The sequence below is a fragment of the Halichoeres trimaculatus genome, unplaced genomic scaffold (assembly GCF_033239565.1).
Source record: "Halichoeres trimaculatus isolate MK-OKI-2021-1 unplaced genomic scaffold, fHalTri1.1 fHalTri1_scaffold_1, whole genome shotgun sequence".
NCBI lineage: Eukaryota > Metazoa > Chordata > Actinopteri > Labriformes > Labridae > Halichoeres > Halichoeres trimaculatus.
The window spans coordinates 19,871,808-19,895,932 of NW_027437179.1; the positions used below are offsets into that span (position 1 = coordinate 19,871,808).

Genomic DNA, 24,125 nt, shown 5'->3' on the forward strand with positions numbered 1-24,125 from the left:
GTAGGTGAAACTAAAAATGATGATGGTTGTATAAGAACTTTGGCAAAAACCTTCTCTCCCACAAAAATCACAAAGCATCATTTAAGTTTTACTGACATTCTTGTGTTGTCCACTTCAGTGACTTTGAAAAACAAACACAATCATCTCTTTAAGTCTACAGTCTGTATGTAACGCTACTTTTGGAAACAAGTGGTCAGCGCATACAGAAAAGCCCTTAAATAACCCTGTGCGCTTTCCAACACAAAATTCCTCTGCTGGATCCCATAAAGTCTGTTTTTTCTTTGCAAGAACATTTTGTGCACACTTGTGTTTTGCTGGAGAATAACGCCCAAACGGGAATAATTACTCAAGAGCGCATATGATTTTTATAATGCTGCGGTATATTATATTACACAGAATCAGGATCTAGGTCAGGGTATAAAAATCATAATGCTACTCTGTGCGTTTCTCATGTCTTTATATGCTGACTTAAAGTCTAGACTGATTGAAGTGGACAGAAACAGGTGGTGGCACAGAGGCCAAAGAAAAGGTGGAGGTGGATGTGGGTGGTTTCGGTCCACACCTTCATTTTCACAGCTGGAAGGGAGTGCTGCTTGAAGTTGTGCTCAGACTTTTGTTTGAGTGATAAGAGCTGTAAATGTGAAATGTGATAAAGATAAAAGCTGTGAACAGATAAGCTCTGTCACAAACTCTGACTGATTCACAAACTGACAGGTTCGCCAGGTCTCTAACGTACACGTGTACGGAGTCTTATTCAAAGTGCAATCGTTTCAAAATATACATGCAAAACAAAAAACATTTTCTTTCTTAAACACTTGTACACCCATGACTGCTGTTCAATCCACCCAACCAACCACATTATAACCTGGAAAAGTACTAAGGGAGTGCAGACGTCTGCCAAGCAAATTGTGATTGTCACGCAACACTTTAGTCCTACTTTAATGTTATACTTCCTTTCAGCAGACTTTCTGCTACAATTTTGTGTTAGTTGCAGGTTTGTTCAATAATTTGTTACCTGACAGTGTTGAAAATTATGATGACCCAGTACATATTTCATATTCCAGATCTTAGTATCCAGAATATTGCCAGGATCTGGATCGTACTTTTACATCTGTCAGAAATTATGATGACCTTGTCTTGTATTGTTTTGCAAAGCAATCTGACCATTTATCGTGGAGTTATATACACATATGGTGAAAGAATCCTTTAAAAAAGTCCTGGATCCAGATGGTGATCCGGGTCACCTCCAAAATTTAATAACTTCTTCCTTATCACATTTTGAACATTTCCTAAAAATTTCATCAAGATCTGTTAGTTACTTTTAGAGTTGTGTTGTTCACAGACAAACTCTCAAGAAACATAACCTTGTTGGAGGAGGTAAATATGCTGACGTCACAACCGTGGTTGGACTAATCCATGATAAGGATGAGACAGCGCACAGGGCAGAGATAGAAAAACTGTCACTCTGGTGCTCAGACAAAAGCTTGACCTTGAATGTTCACAAGGCAAAAGAACTCATTATGGGCTTCAGGAAGAGCAGACAAGAGCACACCCCCTCCTCATAAACAGGGAATCAGTGGAAACTGTCTTTATCTTCAAGTTTCTAGAGCACCCTCATCTCGGCTGACCATTCCTGGATATACATAACATTAAGGCCATAGTGAAGAGGGCTCAGCAGGGACTACACTTCCTGCGTGTCCTGAGGAAGAGCAACCTGGACACAAAGCTGCTGCTGGCCTTCTATCACTCCTCTGTAGAGAGAGCATGCTGACGTACTGCCTGGGTGTGTGGTATGCAGGCTCCACAGCTGAGGACAGGAAGGCAGTGCAGAGCCCAGCCTGGAAGACATCTCCACATCCTGTAGCCTCAGGAAAACCAAGGCCCGCACAGGAGACCCCTCACACCCTGCCTACCCCCTGTTGGTTCTGTTATCCGTTGGGAGAAGCTACAGGTCAACAAAGTCCCACACCAGCAGACTGACAGACAGCTTTATTCCTTGGGCCAAACAAACTGCAAACGCCCATTGGATGGATACACTAACTCACCTACAGCCGGGACCCTGTAATAAGATTGATGGTTAAATTTAATAGATTTTCATACAACATCCTATATTTTTTTCCTTTGATCTTAGAAAATCAGTGTTATGCTCCAGTACGTCATGTCACATATCAGTGTATGACTGTGAACACTGGCACATTGTCAGAGTAATCTGTTGGTCATACCTTGTCCCAGTCGGGCACCAGTCAAGGCCTCCTTGGCACTCCCGTATCCGAGCTCACGACACACCACGGTGGCAGCTTGAATGTTCCAGTTGTCGTCACACACGGTTCCCCACTCCCCGTTCTTCAATACCTCCACTCGTCCCTCACCAATCATAGCTCCGCCTCGTAGACGCACCAAAGGTTGCTACGGAAACGGTGAAGGAAAAACTTACATTAATAAATTAGATAAAGAAACAAATTTTGCCAACTGGCCGAAGATTTCTTATATAACTTGGTAAATTGACTTAGAGTCGAAGTTTCTCATAGGACCGTTTACTGAAGTAGCATCATTATCCACACTGATAATAATAAAACTTTATATAGAGCTTTTCTTAGCCTAAGGCCACAAACCGCTGCACATCAAGAAAATAAAAATAACCTGTAAAACAGTTGGTATTGTTGATAAGAATCTGCAGATGAACAAAACCCCGGAGGAATACTTCACAAATGATCACAACAAGACTAATTTGCAAGATTAACTAAAATTAAGACTCAAAAAGAGTTTTTTAAGATTTTAAGACAGTCAACAGACAGGAGTCATATGGGAGCTGCTAATCGTCCTGGTTATGAGGCTGGCTACAGCGAGCTGATGTTTTGTTAAAGCAAAATGAAAAGTGCATGAATGATACGTTATGAATCCACATCACAAAAAAAAATCAAGTTGGCGAATATTGACAGAGGACTGGACCTCTGAGTGTTGCAGAAGATCAGAAGACATGCTGGCAGCAGGCTGGCCATGCTACACTCATGTTTTACTTACAGAGGTGTAAGTAAAACAAGCTGGAGGGATAAAAGTGATTTGTCTTTGTATTTTCTGGCTCTGTATACTCTACATTGTTCCATACTTTGCTGGATGGATGGACAGCAAAATGTGTTACCTTGGTAACAACTGAATAAATACATCACAAACACTAAGCAGAAAAAAAGATAGTTTTACTGTAAAGATGACAGATGCTAAGCATATTATTCTGTAAAATTATTTCCAGATGCTTGTCTCCATGGCCACTTTATTATTATAAAGATAGCGTAATAATGGACTCTGCTTCATGTGCTGACTTCACTCTTTGTCTACTTTAAAGGGGGGTGGGGGGTAATGCTTACACATACTTTAAATATGGATATGAAGTAAAAGTTCTGGGTTTCCATACTAAAGGTGTCCTGATTTTCAAAATGCTTATGTTGGAGAAATCCCTGAATGTGTTTGTAAACTGGCCAAAACAGTCAGTTTCTATGAAACATTGGAGGCACGGGCCTCAACTCATAGCTTGGTCCCCAATGGGACTTCAGAGGACTGGCCACTCAGAGGGAAGGGGATCAGTGGAGCTGGGAGCCGAAACAAGGGCTTTCTAAAACACTAGTGTGAGGAGAGTAGGTTTTTGCTTCAGGTGTTCATCATGTATAGCAACAACAGGTGGGGCAGAAGGAGAGGAGAAAGGCAACAAAAAGCACAAAACCTCTAAAGAAGACATTGGTCTATTAATGTAATAATGAAGCGGCAACATATCTTCAAAGCAGCAGACTTTGATTTGCAGTTCTGAATTTGCACTCTGAAATCAGAGGCAGCTTTATTTTTGTAAAAATAGTAAGATCGACTCTTCAAGAAAATATCTGCGGTGTGTGGAACAAACATCCTCCAGATGGCACCATAAATATTGTGGCAGTCTGTTGAATGTTTTCAGTTTTTTGTTCCCTCAAAGGGTAACAACGGGTAAATCATTGCCCTCCTCTTTAGTAGTAAACACTCAGATTTTCCATGCAACTGAATGTGTCCAGTCTACTCACTCTATTAAATACATTATGAAGTCATTCTTCCAAACATCCTGATACATGACCACATAAACAGTTGTCTACCCACACAAAACAACATCTCCTCACACAAAGGAAAAGCAAAATTCAGAAGACTCTTGTTGTGAAAGGACGGAGGTCACCATTAACTGTCTTTGGAGTAAAAAATGTGCTAAATCCGACCCACCTCTACCCTGTAGGCCTTCCTAAAGCCGGCACTGACACTTGGAGCAAAGGCACGTCCAGGCACACAGCTGACCACCACAGGCATGCCGTGTTCACAGGTAAGATTTCCCTTCAGCTCCAACTCTTGGCCCACCTTACAATCGGACAGGTCAGCCTCGTTTCCAGTGCAGTTCACGGAAAAACCCCAGTAGTTCTTCTTACGGCGCTTAGCCAGCAATCTGAGAAGGAAGGATACAAACTATTAAGAAGATTTCAGCTCTTAGTGTTAACTAGTCACAGCTAACAAAAAAATAAAGGCTGCTTTAAGAGTTGATGAATGGCAAACATGTTTTCAGTCTTTTAAGTTCCCATATGTGTCAGATCAAGCCAAAACCTGCAGACTGGAAACTTGCTCCAGAGAGGAGATCCAACACGGGGAACATAATTCATCAGTCTTTTTGCTACCTGATGTTCTGTCTTTGTGGCATGGAATTTCTCCAGCATGTATTATTTAGCAAAGTGCTCCTTTTGGTGTGTTCGGATGAAAGGCTTGGTTATCTAACACTTCAGGTTTTCTTTCTTCTTCTTCTTTTTTTACGACACAGATGTTCAGAGTTTCCACGAGCACATGGCACAACAGCAAAGAGCTTCAGGCCAGTATGTTACAAATTTACCTACAGTCAATCAATATTGATCATTTTAAATAATTACTATACATCTATTTTTGTACAGAAAACACAGCTGGAGGTCCACAAAAAATGTCAAACATGTAATGTAAATAGCTGACAGTAGACAGCATCTGTGTGGGTCAGACTAAGCAGTGTAAAAAAGCTCATAAAATATTTTATCATTCTTTTTCACACTGCATGTGATTATTAAGCAGCTGTTTTATTGTAGGGGGAGACTTTAAATTATTGAGTGTGAGGAACAATGCCCATCCTTTTCTGTGAAGATCAATGGGGTTATTGTTGTGAGATTACTTTAACACTCCCATGACCCCTCATACTTGAATGGAAGTCATGAACACAGGGTCACTGAGGACCCCGACAACAGAGGAGCATGAGGCAGGTCCAGGCCTCAGGAGAAGCAGACCATGAAATGAAACCAGCATGAGCGACATTTACAGCCCCTCATGCAGCTTATCCAGATGCTGTAAACAGAATCAAGCACAAAGACGGCTTTAAAGAAAGATTTATCTGTGGTCGGTGAAAGAGATGCCAGCTTTGATTCAGTGTTTTAATTTGTTGGATTGTTGTCGGTTTCGTGAATAGAGCAGTCCTGAGATAAACAACAGATTCACTGAGGTATTTTACCACCACAGCAACAGCACTACATGCTCAAAAATGTTTTGAACGGAAAAACAACAGGAAATGTTCTTTGCTGATTTAATAGCTCTGAAACTGATCCTGTCAATGCACTTCTAGTTAAAGTCAGCATCCTGGCCTTCATTTTACACAACAAAAAGCTAAAAAAAAAAAAAACTCAAGGAAAGAAAATCGTAGTGCAGCCTTAAATAAATAATTGTCCTGACTCAGCCTTTGCAAATTAAAGTAACTCTAATGTCTCTCTGGTTTAGATTTAACTGTGGTTGGTTTGTAGCTCTGGGAGACAAAAAGTGACTGGATGTGGAACAACTCAGTCTTATGTAATTGTGTTAACTTTACTGAATCATCCAAATAAAGCAACAGCAACTAGTGGGTTAAGTGTTTCTTTAAAATTCTACCAGCAAGTTTGATATTCACTATAAAAGCAAAAATTTGAGAGTTCTAGCTTTTCATACGCAAACACTTTCTGCTTTTTATTGTTGTATGTGGTGGCAAAAGTGACCTTTATTTGACTTAGTCTTTGAAGGATGTTCTTTCAGGCTCTTAGTAATCCTAATGAGCATTTTTAACACATTTTGACACATCAGAGACTCAACAAATACAACTGAAAACAACCTCTACAAATTCATGCTTCTCTTTTCAGGCCTGGAACCCAAACTATGTTTCAGGTCTAGGTCATTTTTTAAAATAGTTAGCAGTCAAGACCCATTTTGTTTTGAACTTCCTTTCTCATGTCAGAGGATAAAAATGAAATGGACAAGTGTTCAGGGAACTAGCTGGCTATGTATTAGACTGGTTGGTTTAGAAAGTTCAGACACTCACAGTCAGAGGGAAACAATAAAGTTAAGCCAAAGAGCTGACTTTTTTTTAGCCTTCTGCAGTGAGATTTTTTTCCCAGAAAGCCCCTTGCTTCATCCTCTAAAACTTCCTCTGGCTGTTTTGGCTTCTTGTCAAGAATTTTCAGACGTGAGTCTGTTTAATGTCAGCGTGCAGAATGGATGTAGGGTTGAGTGATGACCAGTGTAAACAAACATGGTTACGTAATCTCCCCTAACATCAGTTTGTTTCGGAAAAAAAAAACATTCCTAAACAGATTGAGTCAACATATATCGAAAATGTCTCTTCCAACAAATGCATTATTTTTTGCATTCTGAATTAATACTTTTTTTTTTTTTTTTAGCAGAAATGAGCTTTGATTAACTAAATGCTAACTCAGCTAAAACATAAAAGCATGTAAATAACATATTTGTAGACTTTTAATAAATCTGATCAGCTTTACTTTAAGCCTCCCCGGCACCATCACTCACTTGTAGGGTCTGGTATTCAGGCGTTTCACCCCAGGGAAGCCATGCATGCCACAGATGACCCTGGTGTTCATCTCCGTCCAGCCCTCGTTACAGATCTGTCTCCACTTGCCTCCATCTTTAACCTCCAAGAAGCCGTCGGTGATGGGAATCCTTTTTCTGTGAGAGTAAGTGGCCCTGATCCTCACATCCTCCACCTGCACCGTCATACCCTGAGAAACACAGGAGGGAAAGATTTTATTATTTAGCATCACTGATGAAAAAGGTAAAAGTTTAATTTCTTTCTTCAAGTCATTTACATTTTGATGCATAAAATCAGAGTCAGGTAACTTTTAATGCTGCAGCTAGAAGAATTACGCATTATAATTTTAGAGACATATTCATTTCCCCTCTAATTATGTTCCCATAAACGTGCAGTGATACACCCAACTTTCCATGAACCACGCTCACGCTGACAGAGACTCACTGCTCCACAAGCATAGTTACATAATCAGTGAATGTAATCTCACATGAGTTGTGAGCTGTCGAAAACACAGGAATGTCATCTGGAGGATGGAGTTTTATTTGGACTTTCCGTTTACTGTTCAGCTTGATTGATTGTAAATACTGTACAGCTGACAGATCATTAACCAGGTCTGCAATGTAAAAAAAAGAGCAAACATGCCTCAGAAAAATAATCCCTCTGTGGCCTTTCAGGGGCAGCACAGTTTACTTAAATGTATGTTTCAAAAAAAGTAGGGGAGGGGAAAAATCTCCTGATAAATCCTTGTTCAAACTTGTCAAGGGTTGCTGGGAGGTTTCACAACTTTCTGGAATATTCCTGCTATCTTTTGGATTCAGAGTTGAGAAAAAGAACCAGGTATTTAAGATGATAAAAAATATATCACTTTCTATGCCCTAAATTTAAGCTTCAACAATGAAATTCAAGGTCCCATATTATGCAAAAACCACTTTATTAAGTCTTTTAGTGAAATTTGTGGGTCTTTGTCTTTCCTCCCAGCCGACAAAATGTGATATTTAATGACAAAACCTGTACTTAGTAGTGCTTGTGAATGTAAAATCCTGACCTAAAAGAGAATTTCTGGGGTTTGCTGACGTCAGCGAGTCCCTTTTTTGACCAATCAGGAGCAAGTCTGACCTGATTGGTCCACCGGAGCAGTTACCCCCGTACCCCCTCCCCGCTGCTGCTCCAGCAGCCATCACTGCTTTGTTTTTGGCTGTAAACAACCACATAGTTCCATGCACAAGCTTCCCATCTCAGAAGAAGACAAGACTAAGTGTCTAGAGTTCATTTATCAAAGAAATGTGCCAGCTACACTCAGTAAAACTGTGCATGTGTGTGCTAGTCACTTCACGGCCAACTGCTTTTCAAACTTTGGACAGTACAACAGAGGGCTAGAGAATAGACTGGTCCTGAATCCAGGCGCATTACCAACCATCTGCCAACAAACCTAGGACCCTGGAAATGTGAGTATTTTAAATGCTGTGTGCTGTGGAGCAGATGTAAGAGCTTTTCCTCAGTGCCCCCCTGTCTCTGTGTTAGCTTCAGGATGCTAACTTTAGCTGCGGTTAGCCTGTTGTTTTAGCCTGTAATGTTGCAGTAAACATGCTTCGCTGTTTTCGAAACATTGTGCACTCTGAGCTTGTGGCGCCGCTCTCAGTGGCGTGGAAGAGCGGGGCGGTATCAGCTGTGGCTCATTTACATATGAAGGTCACGCCCACTAAATCAGAGCGTTCTGAACAGAGGGGCTATGAGAGCCTGGAAACAATGCTGCTGTGCTTGATTTATTGGCTTTTTGGACCAAAACATGTTACTACCATTTCATGAACACATCAATGATCCATATTAAACTGCAGAAAAGCAGCATAATATGGGACCTTTAATAGAGAAAAAAAGGATACATTTTGCATGTCTTTTGGCTTCAGTAAAGTGTTGAAATAGTGACACTGAATTCTCACCTGACATCACTGACAGCTTGTTTGATTAAAAAAAAAGAGAGCACTGACAGGAGAAGTTATAAAAGGAAACAAAACTCTCTACCCACTGATTGTAAATCAAGTTTTAAAGACAGTTACTGGTGACAGAGTTCAGGTTAGGAGAGTGTTGGCGGGTGGTCCATGGTGACTATAAAGCTGGCCGTAAAGCCAGTTGGTCAGACTGAGCCAACAGCCACAGTCAGTAGGCTATCGTGTGTCCTTAAGACCCCAAAATCGGTGAGGAATGGTAACCTTTGACCCCCACAGCTTTATGTGAAAACAACAACCTCATAACTCTGCCATTGTTCATTTCCCTCCACAGCCAAGTTATGCAGTTCGCTCCTGGCCGCGTGTGTAGTTACACCATGGTTGCCAAAAAGAGCCAAAACACTAAGCTGCACTGTGGCATGCAAATGCTGACACAGCCTGCTTCTCTACCGCTGCAGAAAAAGCCTCTACATCCAGGCAGAAATATTACACGTTTGCCCACAGGGTGGTTTCCTGAGATGGCGTCAGCCTGAGGGAATGTTCAAGGCTCCAGGGTCTCAAAGCGCCAAAGACTGCAGCACAGGGGAGCCAAGACTAAGTCAGACTGTTCTACAGTGACCCCCCGTCCTCCCTCTGACCGCAGCAGTTAGACTGGGTAGAAACCACTCTTTCATGAGCACATTCCTGCAGGCCATAGCATGACAGAGTGTTTTCCGTCTGAGCTTGGCAGGAGGAGAAGGTGAGGAGACGTGATCGTGATCAGGGATCTCATGTTCTCAATTTCTAACCCTGCCGTCCTTTGGTGTCTCTTTGGTGTTGCCTAATTACAAAACAAGATGAAAATATTGTGGATACTTTCAACACAGAAAACACAGATCTAAGAAAGTTACAAAAAGAAACCTGAACACTACACTGTCAGACGGCTACGAAACATGAGTCCAAATGGAAAACGTGAGCAATCAAAGTGAAGCCAGGTGTGAAGACAAAAACACGAGACAGGGCAGGGGCACAAGGTGAGTTTGGCTTCAAAGATGTGTTGAGCCAGTGTTACATTTGGCTCAGACAGAGGAAACCGGCCGTCTAAACGTGAGGAAGAGGACACTAACGCCCACAGCTGGGATCAGTCCAGACTATTCCCCCTCCTCAAACCCAGACCACCAGACGTAAGATCAGCATAATCCTGCTTGGCAGAGGCCCAAACCTACACACTGGTCACTTTTTAGCACTCTTTGTGGAAAAAATGGGAAAGTACTGTACAGTATACGTACAGGAAATATTGGGATGTTTTTTCACCTGCTACGATTAAAAGACATTTGAAAGAAGCGTAGAAAACTAGAATTACAAAGAACTTCTGAGAAAAATCTTGGCAAACCGTTTGACATTCTAGGAAATCGTTTTCCTTCTTGAACGATTATGTGAGGAGATTATTATCCCTCTTCCATTTGAAGGCAATCAAAAGCAAGCAGCTGCAGCTTAGCTTAGCACAAAGACTGGAAAGAAGTATAGACAGCAAGCTGGGGTTACAAAAATGTCCTTTTGATAACATCAAGTCTTCTTCATCAGCTTTCTATTACATCAAAAAGTGACTCTGTGTGGCCAGCCTGTCTCCCTAACTAAAGCTAATATTTTATCAAGGATTCCTACAAAGTTTGCTCATCATTCCATCATTTCCTGTAAATTGTACAGTGCTGCATGATCCGTCATGTGTACTGTACCCAACCCAAAGTACAGTAATCCTCCCACAGTCTGAAAATATCCTGAATCACTGGTATTTTGTTTGAATGTTTAGCTGGATGACCACTGTGTGACTGGCTGTGGCGCATTAAGAAGAGAAAAAAGCCGCACAGCAGCCAAACCTCTCTATGAAAATAAATGCCGTAACTATTGTTTAAATAAGTCACACATTCTTGGCCTCGTGGTGTCCAAAAAGAGAAAACCTCCTTCATTTAGCTCCTGTCATTACCCGTCTGTGAAGTGAGCTTTGACCATTACTGAATGTTTTCCAACTGCAGAGCAGACTTGTTTTCCTGACTGGGTCCCCTCACTCAGTAGATGTGTGAACATGAGCCTGTGGTCTAGCCAGTGTCTGACTAATGCTTCCACTACTGTGCATTTCTTCCACTTTAATCAGCCTCCCAGCCGTGCCGCACGTTCATCTGCACGTGCCCCCACCCATCCACCCACACCCACCCACACCCACCTACCTCGCCCCACCCAGCAAAACACGTTCAGTGGAAATGATAACCAGCTAGAGAACAGCAAGGCTCTTTGAAATGACTTTCACATCTGCTCCACCCCACTTATGGCCCCTAGTTGGGTGTTTGCAAGTGTGTGTGTGTGTGTGTGTGTGTGTGTGTGTGTGTGTGTGTGTGTGTGTGTGTGTGTGTGTGTGTGTGTGTGTGTGTGTGTGTGTGTGTGTGTGTGTGTGTGTGTTGCATCAGGAATACCTATCAACAAGTGTAGGGCTCGAGTAACGATATACATGAAAAGCAAAAACACAAAAGGTAAATAAATTGCACACGTACCTCACAAACAAGAACTGGAGAATGACCATACTTGATGACAAATGTTATAATATGTAAATCTAGTTATTACTAATCTGACGCTGTAAAGCTGAATTATACTTCAGAAGGACAATCTGTACTAGAAATAACCCTATTTAATATATCAATCTTTATTTTATTAGCAAAAGCAATGATCACTACAACTTTGCAACTCTTTTTACAGAGGATGTATGATTTTTAAGTGACTATTTCTTAAGAATTGATTAATAAATTGACAGTATGAAAAAAGACAGATTGTGATCCCACACTGATGATGAGTGCAGATAGAAGGTAAAGACTTCAGTGCACTCACAAGGCTTCTCATTTGTTTTCACACTGAGAGCAACACACCCAACACACCCCTTTATGTCCATCCTTTGTTTTCTTTCAGATATAAAGCATTGTTAGTTTAGCTCAAACTGAAGACTGGGAGCAGCTTCTCTTTATCAAAGCTAAAATCCTTCTGCGGCACACCTGAGGATCACTCTCTAACCCTTTTTGCTTGTTAGCTTAATCTATACAACATCTGTGGTTTTGCATGCAAAAAAACTTTTCCTGTAAGAACGCAGCACTTCCTGAAAAATGTATAAGTGTGAGGAAAGACTCACAGACGTGATCCAGCACATAAGCTCCCTCCCACCATATGGTCACGAGAACACGAAGACACGAGAACACTAACACTATCAATCGTTTCATCTTTCATTTAACATGATTTGAAAGTGATTCACTTCCATTAAATCAGACTTTGATTATTGGTTTAATGCTCTCTTCTTAAATGCTGAACATTCTGTATTTTGATGTGGACTAGAGTTTAATTTGTTCCATTACCTATACCTATGAGACACTGATTTAAGAGATGACTCAGAACATAGTGGTTTTGCGTAACAGCCAAAGCTTCAATCCTGACACAGGCTTTCTGCATATGAGTCTGGAGAATGTACAAATGAAAGATCATAAAGTTGGATATGAACTACAAAAGACACGATTTTGTGCATTTTGCAGCTCAGAGCTCAGGCCCCAATCAGATCCAGCTGTTGTTGAACATGTGGTAGATCTGTCTGCGACTCTATCCACAGGAGAGAAACTGGCTTCAGCCTCCAGACATGCATCAACCTTTTCTCCCCTCGGTCCCTCTCCTCCACACAAGCCCCTTGCATACATTGTGTGGGAGGCGATTCCAACTCCGGCTCGGGTTTCCTTCACTTGTTTGGTTGTGAATGTGAGGAACTGAGTTCTTGTAAGAAGAGACCGTCATGCCTGATAGAGAAGTGCAACCTTTGCCCTGTGTAGATGTGCAAAGAATGGAAACGCTTTTAAGTGCTGCGTCCTGTTATTTCAACTGGCTTCTGACGTCTTTGTGTTGATTCTGGCTGAAGGTGTTTGGCTGTAGTTAACAAGTTATGTCTTGTGGTGGGCAACTGTAGCTGCTTGTGGGGGCTTCCTTTTCTTCCACACTATTCAGAAGATTCAAAACTTTAAAATCATATAAAGAGTGATCCATGCTTATCCAAAAAAAGGAAATTTCTTTTCCACTGGAGACAATGAATTGCACAACAACGACAACTTTTCAGGAAATCACATAGAGTTAGATGGTCCAGAATGACTCTTGTTAAACTGAGCCATGAACATATAATTACCCTTTAATGATACATCACCCATCTCACATATCCAGGCTGAAACATTAGGAATCTTCTAATAACGGGGATGTATTTACCACTAACGACACGTGCAGAATGTGATTCACACGTGAACAATGATGGAACATGGCAGAGTTGGATGAAAAGTCCCGAACAGATGACAAACAAAGTTTCCTGGCTTTGAGTTTGGTTCTCCTGATGAACATCAACCACCCCCCTCCTAACTGCTGACTCACCGACTGCCTCTGACATAATCTGCTCCATCTCACACAAACAAACACATGCTCATCAATTAAGAAACTGGTTGGAAGTTGGAAAAAAAAAAAACTTTTGTTGCCCATTAAAAAGAGTTTGGGAAAGCTGGTTCAATTTGTGGAGAGTTAGAAGCTGCTTGTTAAAGTAACTCACATTATTCTCAACAGAGACTCATTCATGGGAATGTATATCGTCTGCTTTGTTAGCGCGTTGCGTAACAAGCTGACAGATGTTAAAAGGGTTAGAGCGATGGCTCCTCTCTACAGAGCACAGCATCATAGCAGACGGCTTTAGGACTGAGTTTGTTTCAACAAAGCAGGGGTTGGAGGTCAGAGGTTAAATGACAGCTCTGACAAGAAATGAGAATGACTGAAAAAGACATGAGAGGATTAGCCTCCAGGAAGACTTGATAATCTGTTTATGCTATGCAAAGGCTATGCCCTCGTATAACTTTTGCTCGTGAGGTAAATGTCCTCAGTTGCACCTCTTGTCAGGGGAGAAGCATCTGTTTTCATTAATGAAAGACTGATGTTTTCACAACGCTGTCATTTGTGGTTAAAGCTGAATGTCTAACTGCACATATTCACATATATGGAGTAGTTGTAGTCCCATGGTGTCTCTCTCACAAAGAATACTAAATGCACTGAAGAGAAACAGCCAAAAGAACAGACACAGCGCTGCTCATGAAGTTGACACAATGCACTGTTGAACTGAGTCTCAAAGAACTATTTATCTTCCTACTTCTAAAAGGATTCACAGAGCAGTAAAAAATAACAGTTGCTCCACATTTTTAGCTCTGACCTTTCCTTGGACCATCGTGCACACTCAGTAAGGGTGTTAACTTCCCAGATAGAGCACAAAATGTCAATTCATGCTGTGAGTAAACAGATTATAGGAACAGTGCTGCCCATTGCTTACGTCAGGTCTAGCATGGTAAAGGAGGTTTAGCTGCACCTTTTACCGTTCCTCTCCCGTGACTTAAAAGGCCACAGCCAGACCAAGGAAATATTTATAGGGTGTGGGACTTAACTACAGTAACACCCAAGAGACCCTGAATACACAGGACAAACAGGGACTAAGGGGGGCCACTGACAAACTTGGCCTGTAAAATTAAGAATGCTGTGAATTTGGTTAAGCAGTTCAAGATTAAAGAGTTCAAATCATCCTCTCATCTTTGTATTTGTTCCCCTGACACATTAGGCATGAGACAGAAAGGCATCACATGGATGTCAGATGTGTGTAGTCTTAATTAAATCCAGTAAAAAACAAAGGCACTATTCTTGTCATGATTCTGGTTACAGAACAGCCGTCTCATGAGCGCAGTCATTGAGTTAAATCATCTACTGTCTTGTCAGCTGCCAAAAGAAGAATTGCTTCATCTCTCTCAGTCTGGTTTTAATAGGGGAACCCTTCATGGCTGAGTGTTTTAATAAGTCGTTCCCTGACAGGCTGAATAATATCCCCATTCTCCCCTCCCTGCCTGTCTCCAGTCACGTCCACTAACCCACACTGACTTTCCATCCGGCAAAAAGGCGTTCTCTGCAGCCAAACAGGATGGTCTTCCCTCTCTCTATGAGTCATCTCCAAAATCTCCAGGCTGCCGAGTGGGGGTCTGCTGTGGGCAGGGGTAGACTAATAGGAGTCTGGCAAAGGCATCAGTGCAAAAAAATGTAGAGCCAAATGCTGTATGAGGACGACTTCATGGAAGAAGAGGATTGCAGTCTCTTTCTGTTGAAACTAATTGGATGAGTGGGTAAACCTCAGGTAAAAGCCATTTTGTAAAAAACAAAATATTTGGAAATAACATATTTCACTGCTCAAAATACAAATCAGGAACCACTTACATCATTCACACAACTTTTTACTACTGTAAAAAAAAGAGATGTGCAAGTTGAGAGTGTATTTAAGCAGGGAACTGGGTGGTTAGCCAGCTAGCTTAACAGCCAACATCAACATAAGCTTGTTAAAGTGGATGATTTATCTATCCCTACACCAATAAACACACACACTGATAAAAATGACCTTCCATAACAGTTAGAGAATTCTACACCCCATTAAACTATTTCACAACATTACATACCACAAATAACAAAACTCTTAGCTGCTACTATTTATTCTTACAACAAGACAACTAAAGAATCATAGTGGTATTTTGTATTTCCTCTCTAAAGACACAAACTCTATCATAACACATCATTTGTGCCTGAAAACAGATAGACTTAACAAGGAATTCACGTGTAATTTGTTGATTTTAATATAACATTAAACCCTCTGTAACTACAGGTAACTGTATGTCTGAGTATTTTCTTGCTTTGGCCTGAACCACTGCGAGCTTGTTAATTTGGTCAATACATATGGACCAGCACTTCAATAAATTCCCATTAAATGGTGACAAGATCTTTCAGAAAGACAGTAACATATATTTCTACACCAACTAATCACACATACTTCCTTCCAAATGAAAATCACATACGTGTCGACTGTATATTCCAGAAAAAAACGTCAAGTCAAAAATATGCCTGACCCTCTGAAACTACATTTTTACATGTTGTGTTTTATCAGGTAAAATTAAAGATGCACATACTGCAGATCCAAACACATATTTCTTCAAAACCCCAAAAACATGCATGCTCAGCACAGCATTATTTTAAACTTACAAGTGAACAATAAGATTTTTTTATTCTGAACTAGTTCTTAGGCTTAAAAAAAGATGCTTCATCACTCAGTTTGTGCATGTTTTTTATTTAAATCTAACTCCAGGTGTGGAGCGGCCACATTAAAGTTATTTAACTGACATGGATGATGGATATTCCACACAACACCTTTTGGGGATTTCTCTCAGGACCAGTTTCATCATTTAAAATTGCTCCTCGTAATATCTACAGACAGACATAAAGTTCAGCCCACTGATCTGTCTGGCTCTGACTGGAAAGTTGGAAGCATTTAAAGAAAATACTTCACCTCTTTGTGCTTGCAGCAATGTCTGCATCTTGATAACTTCTTTCCTTCATCCCATGCCTATCCTTTCTTCCTATTTTTATTGTTCTCAACATCTGTTCCCGTCACGTGTGTACTTAAACCCTGTGTGGCTGCTACTGTAGAGTTATTATTTATTTGATCAAGTAATCCCACCCTGGTTTTCACATCCATGTGAGTTTATTTGCCTATTGGCACAAGTTTACTGTGTGAAGGATTATTAGAGAGTGTGTTTCTGGATGAAAACCTACCTCATTGTTGTTGGCCTGGTTCCGGATGAACTTGAAGCCAGGAATGCGCTTCTGGGTGCACACCACTCCGACGTCCTCTGAATGCTTGCAGTCAGACACTCCAAAGCCATTGGACTGACACTGAGCCAGGCTCTTCTCTCCACCAGTGCAATGCACGTTGTCCAGCCAGATGCGACCTGAACAGTAAGACGCAGAGATATATTAAATGGGTAAATGCCGACCAAATGAGCAGTTTGTTTTTGCTTTGTTCAATTCAGCTAAATTAGATCAACTGTATAGTACACAGGTATATTTTTGGGGAATGGGCTTAAGTAACAATCTGTAGAAAGCTGCTTAATTGAGCGAATCAAATATGCCACTAAGTGAAAAACAGATGAACAAATAATGACTACATTCATAACCTTGGACCATTAATAATTTATTCTCATACTGCTCATACTCTTATTGTTCTTTTAATGAACTGGCTCATAGTTTTGCAAGAGTTCTTACATGCTGAGGTTTCAGACAACTGTTATGAGTTGAATTTGTTACTAGCAGCTGTTTCACAAATCAAATCCTTTACACCCACAGGGCCACGCTTCTCCCACTAACCCACACAAAGCAAAAGCCTCAGTTCCAGGTAGCTTTCCCCTCTAAGGCTTTAGTTTTATGAGAAAACATAAACAGATTATTGTGTATACATTAAAAGCTCCAGCCTGTGCGTCACCAACTTCTGCAACTACTTCAGCATTTCCACTGAAGTCCGTTCACAGAGACAGTGAACTTTCTCACGAGGAGGTGCGTTTGGTCCCCAGCCTAAACTGACTCACTCTTCAGCCAGAACCTGCCCCGTAAACGTTGGGAGTGTTGTCATCTGCCGTCCAGCTGTCTGCCCTGACTCAACCATGGGTCGAAAACTGCAGGGGTATCACCACGGAAACAAGAAAAGGACTGCTCATCATTCTGACAGCCTCTACACGTTTCTGAGGAACATCCTGATCATACCGCGGAAGTGACAGCATGTTATACGGTCACGTTGCTGCCTCTTAGCAGAGAGATGATTAACTCTGGAACATTTTTAGAACAAGAGCCAAGTCCTCTGGGGCTGCAGAGCTCCAAGTAAGAACCAGCTTGGTCTCTGTGCAGCTTTTATAAAACAATCATTCAGCATTGCCAATTGTGATTAATTTGGATTGCTGTGTTAAAACTAAAATTCAGAGGCCTTGTGGGATAACAGTTTCACAAGCTTGAGAAGAAAGTAGAGGGTACTAAGCATGAGGAGCTGCTTTTATTTCCCGTTTAACTCAACAACTGAATTTTGATTCTAAAATATAACAAACCGCACACTTAAGTGTTCCTAATAAACATCTCAATGAAATAGATTTTAGATATTTGTCCTTTTTTTCCCTCTCTAGTATATCTTTGCACATTTAACAAATCCTTACACAAGTACAGATCATAGTTGTGTAAGGGTCGCTGAGGAGCAGACTAAAACACGCCTGCAGGAAAACCACCTTCTTTTCAAAACGCACTGATGTCCTCCTACTAGTTATGCAGGGATGTCTTCAATTAGAAACATTTGGTGGTGTCTTTCCCTGGAACATAAAGTCATTCATCATAATGGTGGATGGGAAAGGTTTTTTTTTTATGGCCATGTGTCTCCACCATCAACAAGACAACATGGACAACACTTGTTTCCACTCACTCTCTCTCACACACACACACAGCTGGTCTGAACATCAAATAATCTGCTTTCATAATACTTCTCCCACAAACTAAACATCTATTTGTCAGGACATGAAGAGGCCTATTTCTCATTACTGAAAACATGGTTGGTAATTTGAGTTATAAACTGCAACGTGCTATTTCAGAACAGACAGGATACCAAACTAAGCTTCCTGCCCTGTCTGCCACTGCCATGCTCCAACATCCAATGAGACACGAGTTTCTTTAAGACAGCTTTCATAAACATTTATATACACTCATACGATTGTTGTGACCCTGGGTTTATAACTCCTATGCTTAAGAGCCCAACCAGCTGCTGCAGACATTTACATAAAACTGTGTCTTGTAAATATTTTATACATCATCATGCATGGGGTTCATTACTTCACTGATGGAATTCTTGAAACTGCTGTAATGACTGTTGTGCTTTGGGAAGTGACTAGCTAATTTAATTACTCTGCGTTTGTAGTGGTCGCCTGGATGTGGCAGACCCAGTGGGAAAACATGTGCTTTTAACAAGGGACACAGAGTTAATTAACAGCCACCAAGTGACATTTACCAGCAGCTGCCAGAAGCCATCGCACTAAGAGTCTAGAGCTCATCAGTGTTTTTACAGTTAGGGAGGAATTCATACAAGACAGAGTGACGGGAGCTGGACTTACATGAGTGTGTGTAGTTTATTCAGTCAGTGTTTCCACCCACACTCCCCTACACCCACACACCCTATCGCCCTTACTCCTCATGTTCAGACCTGGTTGCAGTGTCTGAGTTCTCTGCTAATGGGGAAACCAGAGCCTGAGGGTCGCGGCAGTCAGACTAGCGGGAGCGGGTACCTCATTCAAGGATTCCCACACAGCCCATGAACTTGCATTAATAGATGTAACGCAGTATGATATAGTTGGCTGGATGATGGGTATTCCATTCAAAATAAAGTGGCCCCCTCAGGTCTCACTCATCTGGATCACTGGATTTCAGTATAATTTCTGAGATGCTAGTCTTCTTACCTTCTCCTCTTCCATATTTGGCCGAAGGCGACCAGGCCTCAGCATCTAAAAAGCCCAGCTCTCTGCACACCACTTGAGCAGCTTGAATGGAGAAGTCATCATCACACACAGTACCCCACTCTCCATTGTAGAAAACCTCCAATCGACCCTCGTAATGTTTCCGCTTCTCTCCGGCTAGACGTAGCTGGATGACGGGGGCGCTGGAGTCCGACTGAGCGCTACACAAGGGCCATATTAATGTCAGGATGGACATGAGACAGTGGATGGTGGCTGGGTGAAACATGACGTGGGACATGAACGGAGATCTAGAGGGAGACACAAACAGTTCTACTATCAACATGAGAAATAGAAGACAAACCAGGGTTTAAGTGAAAAACCAAATCAGGTCAAAGCAAGCTTGTGAAAAAAACAAAGGACAGTCTAAGCTTAAAGCTCTTTAAAGAAACTTTCAATTTACATAGCCCCTCCGAACAAAGCAGAAACTCTTTTCTGAGTTTGACTTGTACACTTGGCAGTAGCACTGATGCACTGATCAGACTGCCTACGTCCTGATACCAACACTTCAGCTTTAGTTGTTGCTGATACTGATCAAATGTTGATATCCATCTTTTTTTTTTCCAGATGAGGATGTTACCTTGTAGATGACCTAATCATTGAACATCTTCACTCTACTAATCCAATCCAATCAACTTTATTTATATAGAACATTTTAAAAAACATTTAAGTTAACCAAAGTGCTGCACAGTTAAAATAACATATGAGAATATCAATAAAAGAAATAAAATCAAATTAAATAAATAACATATAGAACAAATAAGAGTCATAAAAAGGGGTTAAGACCATAAAAGACATAAAAGGACACAGATCACACAACTCTCATGCTGAGTTAAAAGCCAAAGAATAAAAGTAAGTTTTAAGACACGATTTAAAAGTCTGTAGGGTGGGGGATTATTCCACAGTTTGGGAGCCACCACCGAAAAAGCTTGATCACCTCGGATCTTTAAACAAGTTTTTGGGACCACGAGGTGAAAGTGATCAGCAGACCTCAGGGACCGCGGGGGGGTGTAAATATTTAAAAGATTGGAGATGTACTGAAGTGCTGATCCTTAAAAAGATTTTAACTAGTTGGCATTAGAATTACTGGCAGGTAAAACTAATTATCAAAACATTTATAACTGTAATACTGAAGTATGGTAAAATATAGCTACAGCTGTAGCTCCAGTCACCAGCTACTGCCATGTAGGGCTGCATGATATGGCCCAAAACCAACATCTTTATATTTCAAGCTATATCCCGAAACACAATATACACCTCAATATTCTTTTTTCTGCTCTAAATTTTAAGTTTAACACTATGATGCATAAAATGACATGATAAATCAAGCAGACCATTAAATTGGATTTTTGAAATTTGCATTTAAAAAACTCCAAACCCACGACTAACGAGATGTGCAAGCAACTTTTTTCTCTCCTTTCCTAATGCAAAAGCATGCATGTACTGCACAGTCTTTTGGGTGGGCACAGGCAGGAGTTGCTTTCTGTGACAGGAACACCAGCAGAAAGTGAAGTAAGTAAAACTCAAAGAATCACATACTGACGTTTCGAAACATTTATGTGACAATTTGTACGCAATATTCACGATATAGTCATTTCATACATCTCACATGCAACAACCCACAATATATCGAGTATATTTGATATATTCCCCACCTCTAATGCCTTGTAACTGTAATTCTCTACTGCCCAGATGAACACAGGAAAAGATGACATTAAGGCAGTTTGGCAGTACTTTTGTGGAGATAGTCTGTAGTTGTATGTGGGCTGTTTATAGTTAAACCGGCATACATCACATGACCAGAGCAGTGTGTAACCAGTCAAGTATAAGGAGGACAAGAGGCTGTTGGTGCTAGCTCTGCTAATGCTAGCCACTCTCTGCAGACCAGTTCTGCATTGTTGCCCTTTGCCTAAAAGATTTCAGCAACCAAAATTTATTTTTTTCTACTTTTTTTTTTTTAAGTATAAGGACATAATTAGACATGCACCTATCGATCAGTCAGCTGAACGATAAGTGCCGATTTCCTTAACTTTTGCGATCCGCCGATCCTTACATATGAAACTGATCTTATATACCTCCGGGAAGGTCTGACACCCCACCATTGTCACTTTTTGCTCTGAGACCTAAAGCTCAGGACACTATTGGTTGTTTAAGTTAAAACATAAAGATTTTGTTGTTTCACCGGTATATGTTGTCAGTTATAAAAATTCTTTTTTAAAAAAAAAAATTGGTATCAAAATCAGTATCGGCAGGTCAGGCTTTTTAAAGATAGATGATAAGTAATTGGCCTGAAAATTGAGATTGTGCACTCCTAGAAATAATTTCTTAAAATGATATCTAAACAAGAGAACAGTCTGAAACTGCAACTGCAGTTTGTCTATGAACATATTAACTCTCATGTAAAGTCACTGTGGTTGATTTTGAGTAGAAAAAACAGTCAAGAAGGACACCAAGTGAAAACATTTCGATCTGTTTTACAGTTTGCTGTCTAGCCTGAGAGTTAAAACCTTTTTTTCTAAATGTGTGGTTACCTTGCTGCCTGGGAGTATTTCTGTAAGAGATGGACTTCTACTGTAACTTTTTCCAAGTCCATAGAGTTCAGTTGCGGGCTGAATGTTATCTAAAGACAGGCAGACAGTAATTTGTGGTGTATGTGGGTAGTTTTGTCCATAATTTGAGCAAGTGAGCAGTTTCAGTGTACAGTACAGTGCTGTAACCGTTTGTTTTGGCCATGATAAGACTCACATATACCTCTCACTAGCCTCCATATAACCACAAGTAGAAGCTTGTAAATTACTAACAGAAGTGACCACAGTTTTACAGTATTTAAATAAAAAACAGCAAAAATCCATTGGACTGCCAGAAAAATAGAAAAGACTGAGATTTTTAAGGGTTGGATAAGAGCGGAGGTTATTTTGTTTTGAGAAGGATTCCTGTCTGTCTCTCTGACAGCCAAATGGCAAACAAATGTGGGCTCCAGCAGGGAGAGTGCTGCCCCTCTTCATTTATCTGCTGGTCTGCGCCTGGAGGCTGAACAATTAAGGGTCAGAAGGAGAAGCTGCCTCCAACTCAATATTTCATAGCAAACCATGAAAGTGTCAAGAGAGGGAGGGACCAAAAGCCCTGAGGGAGGAATGTTCCTGTAGTTATGGGAGGGGAGGGAGACAGTGAAAGTAAGGAGACCTCCATGTGTTTAGTGTGAGGAAATAGGGGGGTAGTCTTCTGAGTTGACGTCATAGAAACATCCAAACAAACTGCAGGGTTCACAGGCTTGAAAAGACACCTCTGAAATGCGCCAGACATCACTTGTGATCTCCTGTAACATCTGGTTTATCTTTTCATGAAAGGAACACGTTTAGCAGAAGCTAAGAGCTACTTCTTTGTGGCCTGTAGCGTTTACTGTGTCTGTATCAGTTCCAGGATCAGCCATGAGAAGTTTAAGATCAACTCATCAGGGTTCAGAGGGCATTTCCAAACACAAAACAAACATAACCCCTATCCACACCCCACAGCTCGACATCTGATTTATGAAAAGTTAACACTTCTCTTGAATCTATTTTAGATAAAACAGTGCAGACACACCCACTTCCTGCAGAGGAATGTTCACCGTGTACACTTCCATCCACAAACAAACTAAATTTATACTTATGGCAGCTCATGAGTAGATTGTTGCAAAGAAAACTTTAAGACATTTTAACCTTGGGTAGAATTAAACAAGTACTAATAGCAGCTTGAATATGGCACATTGCATATACACAGTACCCATGGAGTCTTGCACAAGAGCAGTGCAGAACAATGAGTGAGTGAGAGCTGTAGCCAGAGCCTGTGAGGGGGAAAATCCAACATGCTGAATTTATTTCTTACTCGAGTCAGAGCCAGTGCTATTACAGTGTAAAGCCTATTGTTCATTTCTGAAAGCATAAATCAAATTCATGTTAGTTCCTGAACAGCACTTATGACAGTGAGTAACATAAGAGAAATAAACGTAAGCACAAGATCGATATAAGGAGCTAAACGTGGATGTTAATGTTGTCATACATTCATATTTGTTTTAAAGCTAAGGTTTACCAGCAACTTGTGCTTAAATGTTCTATAGGAGGAAAAAGAAGACAGAAAACACAAATATAAAACCCACTAGGAAAAGAGAAAATCCTGAAGAGACGTTACAAAAGTTTATGGCACGTGCCAAACTATTTCACACAGGTGGTAGATTAGCTTGAACTGAATGAACAAGTGACAAGAAACACTTACATTGACAGACGACTGAAGAGCAGCACAGCCTCTCCCGGACGCGGGCTTTTAGGTTTCCAACCTGCTGCAGATGATGAGATGTGAAGCAGCCTTTCTCTTTGTCCCTTTAGTACCCCTCTCTGTGCTCCCCTCACAGCTGGCAGCGCGCGCCCGTCCCACTCCTCAGTACACAGAGCAGCCAATCAGAGGCCGCCTCAGCATCCTGAACCCGCCCACTCGTGCTTGATCACCAGGGTTACAAAAACACGCCACAGGAGGTGGAAACACCATAAACGTGGATCTCAAGTTATAAAACCCAAAAGTTATGAAAAAAAAAAAAAATTAACTATTTATTCTTCAACTTTTTAAATTCAGTACACACTCTCCTTTCGTGTTCACTCACGACATTTGACATATACTGATTTGGATCTGTTGGTTAAATATTATGGTGTTTTCTTTTTGTTCCATCGATATGAATTTAACAGTCAGCAGTGAAAATTTCCACTAAATTTTAAATCCTTTTTGCTATAGGCTACCAGTCCCACATCCAAAACTTTCTCTCATATGTTTAGAGTTTTATATACAGTTTGTGACAAATTTATGCCTTTAGTTACATAGAATATATTTTGAAATGAATCATAGGACTACTTATCACATGAATGCTAT

General features: G+C 40.9%; 1 protein-coding gene across 1 annotated transcript in view; it reads right to left on the reverse strand.

The window, feature by feature from the left end:
* The window catches only part of loxl2a (lysyl oxidase-like 2a), a 33,294-nt gene extending 9,711 nt beyond the window's left edge, over positions 1-23,583 (reverse strand). The window contains exons 1-6 of the mRNA XM_074666794.1: positions 23,481-23,583; positions 19,176-19,480; positions 16,468-16,643; positions 6,844-7,052; positions 4,234-4,450; positions 2,223-2,406 (exon numbers count right to left, since the gene is read on the reverse strand). Of these exons, the coding sequence (XP_074522895.1) occupies positions 2,223-2,406; positions 4,234-4,450; positions 6,844-7,052; positions 16,468-16,643; positions 19,176-19,470 (1,081 nt within the window). The 5' untranslated portion in view covers positions 19,471-19,480; positions 23,481-23,583. The remainder of the gene's footprint in view (positions 1-2,222; positions 2,407-4,233; positions 4,451-6,843; positions 7,053-16,467; positions 16,644-19,175; positions 19,481-23,480) is intronic.
* Positions 23,584-24,125: the final 542 nt, after the last annotated feature.